At 42.2% G+C, this 11,363-nt stretch overlaps 1 protein-coding gene across 1 annotated transcript; it reads right to left on the bottom strand.

The window, feature by feature from the left end:
* Window positions 1-773: 773 nt before the first annotated feature.
* Window positions 774-9,876, bottom strand: RBP4 (retinol binding protein 4). The gene is made up of 6 exons (XM_048859032.2): window positions 9,819-9,876; window positions 9,316-9,454; window positions 8,347-8,483; window positions 8,063-8,169; window positions 4,357-4,569; window positions 774-1,087 (listed from the first exon to the last, which is right to left on the bottom strand). The coding sequence occupies exons 2-6, from the start codon at window positions 9,445-9,447 to the stop codon at window positions 1,065-1,067; spliced, it is 612 nt and encodes a 203-aa protein (XP_048714989.1). The 5' UTR covers window positions 9,448-9,454; window positions 9,819-9,876; the 3' UTR covers window positions 774-1,064.
* Between the last annotated feature and the right edge of the window lie 1,487 nt (window positions 9,877-11,363).

Genomic DNA, 11,363 nt, shown 5'->3' with positions numbered 1-11,363 from the left:
TAATCAGGAGTAATGTCACTGACATTGGTGGAGGCACAGAAATGTAAAACAGTGTAACTTCAGAGAAGAATTGGGCTCTATGGGGGCAGATTTTCAGACGGTGTAAATTGTCGACTTACTACAGTGGAGCCAGGACAACTTACAGCAGCTGAGGATATTCTCCAGTTTTACTATCCATTTGCCAGTAAGAATAGAAACCAACTTTTAAAAATGGGTGTAAAAAGTGCACCCTCAAAAATGTCCATGCAGTCACTAAGTCTATAAAATAAAAAAAAGGCATTTGCATGCATAAATCAGGTGACTGGCTGCCTGAACATACTTTTGTGCAACCTACCTTTATGCATAAAATGCCAATCTGAGTAGGCATATATGGTTTTTGCTGGTTCAATGAGCGCATGATCATTTTTGCTGGTATGTCCTACATTTGAAAATTTGGTCCTTAGAACTAGTCAATCTCTGGTGCCATTTTGCTGGATTCAACAATGTTACAGTAGATAGAAATGTTTATTTTTCTTAAGGTTGTAATTACCCTGTTTTTACATATGGTGCATTTTTACACATCTTCAGTCAAGTATGAATGTAATAAAATAAAGCTATTCTGTGATGTGATCAATGAACTTCCTTTTGTATTGAAATACTATTTAGCTTTCCAGAGAGTCCAATAAAGAAGCCACAATAAGTCAAGAGGACTTAGGCATTTTAAAATTAGATATTAGGGATTTTTTAAAAAATTTGCCTGCAAGGTGACTAGACAAAGTCAAAAACCAATAACAAAAAAATGAAAGATTACATACCTAAGTGCCACCATCTGGATTCCTATTTTAAGCGTTGCAGTAAAATAGTATTTTTGCCAACAAAACAATAATCTTTTTATATTTATACAATATGCATTCCCTGTTATCCATGTTTATTAAAAGTTTCATTGGTTTATTGACAGGGTGAGCTTCAGAGCTCAGATAAATATATTTGAAGTTTGAATGAAGCTGCTTTAAAGATCTACAATAAAACAGTCAATTTGTAAACTTTACATCCATATTGATGTTACATCATTTGCTTCCATAGTTTCAAAACTCCTTAGAGCAGAATCCTGAAACAAACAAAATAAAATTAATGATATTTCTAAACCAGCACTAGAAAGAAAAAATATACAAACATGTACCAAATTTAAAGTGTGTGTAAATGTATTTCCTTTAAAGTAGTCTTACTTACAAATATCAGTCTATTATTTGCAATGTTATTCTGCTCTTTAGATCTGTAGCACATAATTCCAAAGGGTTTTCAACTCAACATAGGACAGGAATTAATCAGATCTGTTCCATTTGTTCCAGACATTAATGCTGAGGCAAAGAAGGAGCTAGCACAGATCAACCACAAGAACCATTTCAAAATATATTGACTTAAGTAAGATTTACCGTACTTTTAATTTAAGATTTAAGATCACAAAAAATGGCAGGAATAGACTATCCTAATGCACATACATTTATTTTCTTGTGGATTTTTGCTTTTAGTATATGCTGATACAAGGCCAGATTGCAATGCCCTGGTTACAATGAAGTAATAGCTTGTTCTGCAAGCAGTCCCGTGGTCAATATAAATATTTGTTATGGTTTTATTGTCATTGGGAATACTCACAGAGGGCAAAACTGTGATACCCTTACCCACATTAGGAAATACCTTAGTCCACAAGCAGGTAATTGACCTCAAGGTAGTAGCCCAACCTGACCCACAATCAGTAGGAGATACAGCTTCAGAAATGCAAGATAAGTGGCAAACAAAACAAAACAAAACAAAAACAAACAAAAACCAAACTAACAAACTAAAAAAAACCCAGCCTTTTCTCTTCTTTTGCTTGAAAATAAAGATAGTTTACCAAGAACTGCTATTTAGATATAACTATATTTATATCAAGCCAAGACCTGTGTAATTAGTAATTTATTTATTGTGAACTTCAGCACAGTATTAGTTTAAAAAGGCAATGAAGAATCTTTGGAAAAAGGATTTAACTTGAAGATATGGGTCCAGAATCAAAATTGAAAGAGTCTGGATCACTTAATGATGACCTGTTCTGTCCATTCCCTCTGGGGCAGCTGGCATTGGCCACTGTTAGACGACAGGACACTGGGCTAGCTGGACCTTTGGCCTGACCCAGTATGGCCATTTTTATGTTCTTACGTTTCCTTCAGTGGGAATTTTACCTCAGTAAGGCCTGCATAACAACTGAGTAAGGACATGAGGATTTTGGCACTCTTGCGAATAATTCTGTAGTTCTTGCTCGCAAAACTATGAGATGCAGGGAGGCCTCTGTTCACACAGAAGTTGCATTAACATGGACTTTGTATGAAGAATTTCCTAATGCAGATGTTTTGATCTTTTTTGTTCTTTTAGCTCTTGTACAAGTATCCACAGTCACTGTCCATTGCTCCAATGTATGTCTGTTTGGTGTGCAAGAAACTGGCTCAACAATACTAGGGAGTTCAGAATTAATTAACACTCTGGTAAATGATCCGGAGCTTTGTCTGAATTGTGATTGGCACGCCTGACTAGCGGAGGAGGTGTACAGTTGGCTTTAGGTCGCCATGACACTCGATGCTGGGGTCATCTAACCACCACTCTGGTCCCCAGCATAAAATAGAGCAGCCTCAGAAGATCCAAAACATCAATTCTCACTCACAAAAAGCATGGAAGCCAAACCAGCCCTTCAACCACTACCCACCATCTGAAAGAGCAGACAAAGGGAAAAACATGCAATACAGTGGGGCAGAGTTAAGGTTTGTGTGAAAAGTGGGGGGGTCTTCAGCTTTTACAGGGAGTGGGCAGTTAGTACTGGGGCAGAGCTAAGGTTGGTGCTAGACTATTAGAAGACAATTTCCTAACTTTTGTATTCAAATTTTATCATTTAATGTTCTATTAATTATATTTTTAGTATGGAGGGTGTATCTGCAATTTTAACGGTGCTTTAAAAACAATATTAAAGACAATTGCAAATATTTTGTGGAAAACAAGTCCTCTTTTATGTGGAGAGTCTCCTGAGATGTTTGTAGATGTTTTGTCACAAGCTCTGAATATTTATGAATATTTATACATTTCCTTTACAACTTGTAACTTGCAAACATTCACGATTGATTTACTCATGTGCAAACATTTCGTATACTTTCATGTACATTTAATAGAAACACAGGATGGCTATAGTGGATCAGATCAGTGATCCACCTAGCCCACTATCCTGTCTCTCACAGTGGCCAGCAACAATTGGTTCAGAGGAACGTGCAAGAAGCAACTTTTGCACACCTCTTTCCAAACTGGAGCTGGAGCACAAAGACTGGACCCCATTTTACATTCTTTCTTCATACATAAGTCTCTCCATGCCTCTAATCATTTTAATTTCCCATCTTTAGGCCCCTCGATTTCTGTTATATTTTATTTGAGGTAGGGCGAACAGAACCAAACACTGTATTCACAGTGAGAAAATATATACAATGGCATTATATTATTTCCTGTATTTTTTCTGACCTATTCTTTAGGCATCCAAACATTTTATGTGCTTTTTTGATTCCTGCTGTAGACTGAGCACATGTTTTCACTGAGCTGTCCACAGTGACACCCAGATCTTTTCCCTGAGTGGTTACAGTTAATTCAGAACTCAACCATAAGCATGAGTAGTTAAAATTATTCATGCAGATATTTATTGCCTTGTATCTATCATATGTGAATTTAATTTGCAGTTGTGCTGCCCAGTCTAACCTAAATAATTTTGTGTGGTTTGCACATTTTCATTATAGACAAGATTTATTTTAATTCTATTCACCCACCTTTTCCAGATCACTAATAAATATATTTAGTATCACCTGTTCTAGTAGGTCTTTGTGGTGTCCCACTGTCAACATATTGCAGGCTGAAAATTAACTATTTATATTAATCTTTGTTCGTCTATTCATAGATTAGATTAATAGATTCATAAATTGTAAAGCCAGCAGGGACCACTCTGACCATCTAGTCTGATCTTCTGTAAGACAGGCCATAGGACTTCCCTGAATTAATTCCTGTTTGAACTAGAACATATCTTTTAAACAGCTAGCACAAGTACATCTTGTATTAATCTAGGTGTTTTGCAACTCTCTTCAGTGTTTGTTTCCTGGGATGGGCTACCCAGGAAATCGTGGAGCAGTAAAAGTGAAAATCTGAGTATATCTGAGACTCTAAGACTCAGAGACTCTGAGTTTGCAATAAGAAAATAAGATATACCACAGCTACTAAGTGCAGCCCTTCCTACTATCGCTGTCCATTAGAGAAAGAGCTTCCTAGCATGGTAGTCATTTCACCTCCCAAATAAAATTTTTCTGAAAAAAATATTCTTACCATTATGGACAATAACTCTGTATTTTCTGTCCAAGCAGAGGTCGACCTGCCTTTTCCTGACAATTTTCTGTGCCTCAGGTGGCAATCCCTTTGGGTCCCGGGAGAACACAAAGGAGTAACTATCAGCACAGGTACCATCATCATTTAGTTGGCGGCAGGAGTAATGAAGTGCATAAGTGTCATAATCTGTGTCCACTACCCAGTGATCATCATCTGAAAGAAACCATAGGGAAGGAGCAAGGAAGTTATAGAGGTAGGAGGAGACATTCACCTAGAGAGAATTCTGCATTTACTCAATCACAGAAGAATACCACATACTTTAGTATTAATGATGGCAAACGGTCCACAATGGGCCTGATCCTGACAGGTGCTTGGCACCCACAATACTTACTGAAATATTGGAAAGTTCCATGCTTCTGGCACCACAAAGGCTCAGTCCCAAGATGTTAGCATCACCACAACATGTGGGATGCATTTAGTCAATTAGATTAAATAAATCAACAGGAGCCAACTGGTCTGAGAAATATGAATTCACCTTTGGCCTCTTTTTGGCAGAAAGCTCTCACTCAGGGAGAAGTGTCATCTTGAAATCATATGCCCCTCTAAAAATCATTCCTGGCTGCTTGACATTCAGTTAACCTGGAAAGAACCTGCCACCTACCTTAGGACGTGTGTCCCTCAGGATAGTTCCCAACTGCCATACAGTTTGGGAGTCCACCCTTTAAAAGGTGGGGGGGTAGTCTCAGCCAGCAGACTACTACCAAAACTGGAATTGTGTTGTCTCTGTCACCTCCACAGCCCAGCAGTCATAGCCATACTGTGAGTGAGTACCTGTGGAACCTGCCTTTATAGTGGATATTGGATTGTATTAATTTTTAAATACATATTATATCTAAAGATAGGTCTGAGCTGCAAACCTTAGACCTGGATGCAAACTTTCCCAATATACAGGAGCATTTGGAGCTAGGGTCTTGGTTCAAGCTTATTTATAACCAAAATAAGGTGGGATGAATATTTCCGGACATTACTTCTCTCACAGAGAAGCAATATGGGTTTTAAAAGCATACAGTTTTAGTATTAGATTGCAATACTGAATGCATTTTATGGTACCAAGCTAAAAATCTTAGACAGCACCCATATAGTTCTGCCTGTTTGCTTCATTTGTGTGATTTGAATTTAAATCATGGAAAACTTTTGCCCTTACAACCAGACTTCTTTTGCTTATATTTCAGTGACATTACAATCCTTTCACAAGCAGTGTTACAGTGTGGAAGGTGCACAAACTGGAAAAATTATTTTGTATTATTTTAAATAATCTGTGCCAATGTAAAGTAAAAGCCCACGAAGTCAGGAGGGTTGCACCAACTTTAATTTTAAACTAACTTGGTAGAAGTTTGGATTTATTTTAGGTGGGAATAACGGCACCGTGGTCATTTTTAATGTAAATGCTGAAGAACATGCATTGCAGCTCTTATCGGGCAGAATAAATCCATGACCTTTTGGACCATGCAAGCCTCAGAAAACTGCAAGTGCTGATTATTTGGTGAGGCTGATTGCTCTGGGGCAAAGGTCAGTCCCATTTGGAAGGTCAACAAGAAAAAAATAAAACCTCTTCTGAGGGAGCTGTGGAGCAGGCAGTGGGAGGACAATAAAGGAAAACTCCCATACTGCACAACTCGCCATCCGGATCCATCCATCACCTACACAGCCCACAAGTGTTTCTTCACACAAGGAGACAGATGGGCTCTGGGGCCAGTCCAAGGAACAGAGTTATTTTCCAAAGCAATCTCAGAGGATGTCTCCTGTATTCCCCTCTCAGCCCTATCACCAAAGAAATCATACCCACCACATCACCGTTATGATGAGGGTTTTTCCCAGAGTCTGAGTCCTTTCCCTTTCCCTGCTTCTCTGTTTTTTGCCTCAGCATTAGGGATAATGTCAGAACAGCACTGAACATACTATATTACATTATATGCTCCAGCTCTGGGAATTTTAGTTAAATGTTTCTGCAGCCACAGTAGAGAAATCACAAATACTGTTTTCACCTAAGCCCTATTTACATAGCAATTACTATCACTGAGGTTCTTTGCTTTAAATTTCTTGGTAGGGAAGTAGAATTAAAAAAAGAATAGATATTCTGAATTTTGAGGAAATTGCCATCACCAGCTTGTATCATGTAGATCAAATATGAAGCCTAAATTACTTGACAACGTTTTAAGTCTGATTAAAACTAAGAAAATATAACTTTGGAGTCTGTGACGCATTAATGTCACTCATTGTTTTACTGAAACATGGGAGAAATTTAACAACAAAATAAATCTACTTGGGAACTTTCTTTATACTTCATCTCTGCCTAATGGGCCTTATTTTTGTGTGTACAGTGGTGCATATGCTCTGTTAAGGACTGAATACATAATGATTAAAATGGTCAAACACAGGGTAAAGCTGGAGAAAATAAATATGTTCCTGCTGGTCATGCACCAGATTACTCACAGCTCTCCTAGTCACATTACCTTCTGAAAAGCTCTCTTTTCCTACCACAGAAACGCTTTAAGCTGTATTTGTGTGGAAAAAGCATATAATTCTGGTGCCTCTTAGGTTTCTTATAATGTGTATTTGCTAGGCGCATTCAAAGAGATGTATCACAAATCCTAGTGACAATTTGCAGTTAGAATTTCAGATCATTCTCAGCTATTTAGTAGTTAGTGTAACAATTAATGCCTCTCTAACCTCCCTACATCCACAGAAATGAATCTGCGGGAGTTTGGTGTAAGGGGAAGAGCTGTCATCTCCAGTTCCCACACCTCATGGACCTTCTCCTCAGTATTTGGCTTCCATGGAGTTGAAAGAGGTAGTTCTGGGTTCTGCCAGATTCTCCTCCTCCCTCTTCAGGAGGACCAGAGTTTGCAGCAAAGTATAGTACAGTGCTCCCATCTCTGCAGGATGGGGCATCCAGCAATCAGGGAAATCCCTGGGACGTATGTCTCAGCAGTGAGCTGGCAAGAAACTGGACAGCAAGTCAGAGGCAAGTGGCTTTCTGAAGATCCCCTGAGAACTGTGTGTTTTTGGGGTGGAGCCCTCATCTCTTCCAAATTCCACCTTCCCCCAGTAGAGGTATTCCATGGAAACATCTCAAGTGAAGAGTGCTGGAGTTTCTACTCCCTAGGTGGGTTAATCTCACACAGGGAAAACTGGGGCTCAGTATTAATTTGTTGAGAGTTTGTCAAAAAAAAGAGAAAGTCCCTGTATTCACAAAGTATCCACAAAGGCTAAGAGCTGCAAAATCCTCCTCTACCAGGTTGCTGAAGATTAAATCTGAAGTTAGGCTTTTTCAAGAAAATTAACAGTCAAATAAAAAGCAGATCTGAACTAAAAAGAGCTCAGAGTCTTCTCAGTCTCCATCTACTCCTTTCATGTGATGACGCTAGTCTATATTATGGGGCTTGGAAGGAAAATAAATGTATGATCTTTGCCACGCAAAGAACTTGACTTCACTAGGATAAACATCAACCAGCTAACACATGTGAAAACTAGGAACTGCCTCATCCACTCTAGGATTTTACCATGTGACAGTTACCATGTGTTAGCTAACATGGCTAAAAAAATCCCTTATTTTCCCCATGTAGATGCACCAAAAGTGACAAGGGCTATCATGCAGCCCTGAGTCTCCTGCTGCAAAAACACCCCACTACTTATTAGTACTCACTTCCCTTCTGGAGAAAAGAGGCAACACCCCAGTACTTCATCTTGAACTTGGCAGGATCCTCAGTGTCAGTGAAGGAGCCAACCATTTGAGCACAAACATCCCAGTTACTACAAATAGAGTGAGATAAAAAGACACTGAGTTCAAACTGGGCAGCCTGGACTTGGGGTCAGATAGTGATGAACACATGGGTACGAGGAAGGGTTAGAGCAGTGGAGAGCCCAGCAGAAAGTCAGGGCCCTGGGGAACTGGAGTGGGAAGAGAAGGAAGGGTGCCAGGCAACTTACTTGAACAGCTGGACTCTGCCCTTGGCGAAGGCACACATTTGTCCATTCTCATCTATGGTGAACCGGGCTACCACGTTGTCCTGCAGGAACAGTCCCTCAGGGTCTTTTTTGGCCATGGCATACCAGGTGCCATTATACTGCAGGGAGAGGAGAGAGGCTCTGGTTAGGCCTGGGAAGCATGGAAGTCCCAAGTGCAGGGAAGACCATAAAAGCTGGATCTATCTGGACCTTGCAGAACTCTGCTGATCTTTGGCCCCAAGCCTCCAAATCATACCATCAAATTAGAGAATAAATCCAGCTGCTCCCAAGTCACCAAAAACAATTTGGGTACAATGCACCAAGGAGCACAAGCATCACAAAGGTTCAGATTCAGCAGCTGGATCTAGCCAGGTTTTGACCCCAATCCTCTAAGTTCTAATGTTTAAAAAGAGAACAAGGATAGCTTCTCCTGCTGTACAAACCAATTCTATACCTTGCTAGGCTAATACAAATAACTGGAGTAATAACAATGTAACTTGGCACACAGGGGGGCCGAAGTTTTGCAGTGAAACTAGAGCAGCTGAACTTCTCTCTTCTGATAGAGTTTTTGAGTTTGGAATTTTTCAAATAGCTGGATCCAGCAAGCTCAAGTCTCTGGATGGGGGCGGGAGGGGGTTTATGGTGCTGCTGTTCCCATTTGTAGCAAGGGCTAGATCTTTTGCTGCATGATGAGCTGCTGCTTTTCCCCTCTGTTTAGAGCACACCCTTGTTCTTGGTTTAGGCATTTGGGGCTCTGGGCCACAAGCTGCCTGTGCCCAGGTGCCGGATCTAGGTTTTGTGGTGCTCTGCACTGGAGGCCAGGTGTTTGGCACACGAGGAGTGGGCAGACTGGGTCTCTATTTTGATAGTACATTTTGGGCCTTAGGACAAAATTTGGCAAGATCCAAGGAGAGCCAGCCCCAGAGAGCGGGGAGGGGAGCAGACACCTACACGAGCCTTGTTGAAGTTCTCTTGGACTCTGATGTTGCTCACTCTGCAGTCCCGCTCCGCTCGGCATCCACAGCCCAGCAGGCCCAGGACCACCAGCAGCAGCCAGGCCAGGAATCTCCCCGCCTGAGCCATCCTACTCCTATGCAACAGCAAACAGAGACAGACCAAATCATCAGCCGGGGGGGCCCCAAGGCACCTGGAAAGGAGGGGTCCCCAACATACCCAGTGTCCCCAAGATGCTCAGAGGGCCCCCCAAAGCAGCAGTGGGGTCCCCCCCAATGACAGTAGAGTACCCCCAGCACATAGGATGGGTGGTCCCCTAGGCACCCAGAAATGGGGCCCCAAAGCATCTAGAGGGGCCCCCCAGTGCAGATGGTGGGGCGTCCCCACTGCCTCTCTGCAGGAGGGCTGCAGCATTTCCAGCCACATCCCTGAGCGATCCGAATCATCACACACACACGCGGCGGACGAGAGGCTCCCCCAGCTGGAAACGTGTCTCTTACAGAGCAGCGCCGATCCCCGCAGTCAGCCGGTCTCTAGCCCGAGCGCTCGCACAGGGGAGAGGAGGCGGCCGGAGGGCGCGGGGCTGGGAGCGCTTTATACAGCTCCGGGGTGGGGGTGGGGATCGGCTCTTTCGTAACTTCGCGGGGCGAAAGACTAACAAGGGGAGTGGGGAAACCTGGTCGATTCCAGCTAGGCAAGGGGCCCCTGCGCAGCAGGCTCTTGCGTAACAGCAGCAGAGCAGGCCGGGGTAACCCAGGCGATCTTTAACCCCAGCCCCGGGGAGAAAAGCGTTTACGGTATCACACAACCCAAAAGGCAAGACCCCAAATCAGGGAGGGAGAACGTGAGAGAAGCGGGAGATGCCAACTGTCCCGGTTTTATATTATTCTTCTTCTTGAACTACAATATCATTTCCCACTCCGTCGCTCCAAAGTCCTGCTTCTCCAACGTGCCCAGCGGAGTTACAGCTTGTGGCCTCCTTTGTCTCCCCCAGATGTCCTGTTTCTACCCTTCCAATGCTGGCAGCATCGGGGCACGTGTGTGAACCCTTCAGCCAGATGGGAACTGTTTATTCCAGAGCCCCAGGCCGGTTGTTGCTGGTGCCTGAGAACCCAAGCCCAGCTTCCAGATAGCAGGAGCTGTCCCGAGCTACAGCCTGGAAGCCTTTCGTAGCCTGCTCCAGAGAGCAACAGATGTGTCCAGCTGCAGCCTGGGGACATTTTTGGGTCCTGCCTTCGGAGGAGGCAAAAAAGCACCGCTCACTTCAGTCCTAACACAAGCCCGGTGGGGATGCACATGACTGTGAATGTGCTAACGTTTGCACCCACCACTCGGGTCCCTTTCTATGTAAATGATGAGGCAAAGTTCCTTCAATTTCTTTCTTGGCAAACTGTTTTTTGTTATATAAAAGATTATTTTTCTCCTATCCAGGCAAGTGGTGGTGCCTCTTGGTCAATATTTGTTCTGTAGTTTCAACATCTTTCGAAGCATCAGAGAAACCCTGTTAACCATTTTCCAGCTATGTGACTCAGAGCAGGGTAGGAAAAATCATTCGCAGCAGCACCAGGTCACATACTCCCTTCACTTCCGTGTTTTTAAAGAGTAAGGGGCTAAGGGTGTTAATTGAAGCCAGTGCCAAATGTTCATTCATTTCAGAATTTTTTTAAAAAACCACTCATTCAAATTCAGAGCTGCTCAACAAGATGGGGGGAAAGTGCTTTGTAAAAGCACATGCTGGACAGAAATAGGGCACCTAGTCCAATAAACATGTCCTTCCCCTAAAGTTTATCGCAACCCTTCAGTTTCCTCTGTCTCGTCATAAAAATATTAAGCTGTGTGATTTAATTTTTTTTTACTATATATCTTCCTTGCCAAGTTCTTCCATATAGTAACTACTAATTTAGTGGAATAGTTTACCTGAATTCTTTGTTTATGCCCCATTTCCTGATTCTCAGGCTGAGATATTTGTTGTTTGGACCCTTTGCACTAAGAGCAATTTATTTTGGTTCTCTTTCTCAGATCTCATCCTAGGTCAGTTCCAAGTT

Source organism: Caretta caretta, chromosome 7 (assembly GCF_965140235.1).
Source record: "Caretta caretta isolate rCarCar2 chromosome 7, rCarCar1.hap1, whole genome shotgun sequence".
In the NCBI taxonomy this organism is placed as follows: domain Eukaryota; kingdom Metazoa; phylum Chordata; order Testudines; family Cheloniidae; genus Caretta; species Caretta caretta.
This window is presented reverse-complemented; position numbering and strand designations above follow the sequence as displayed.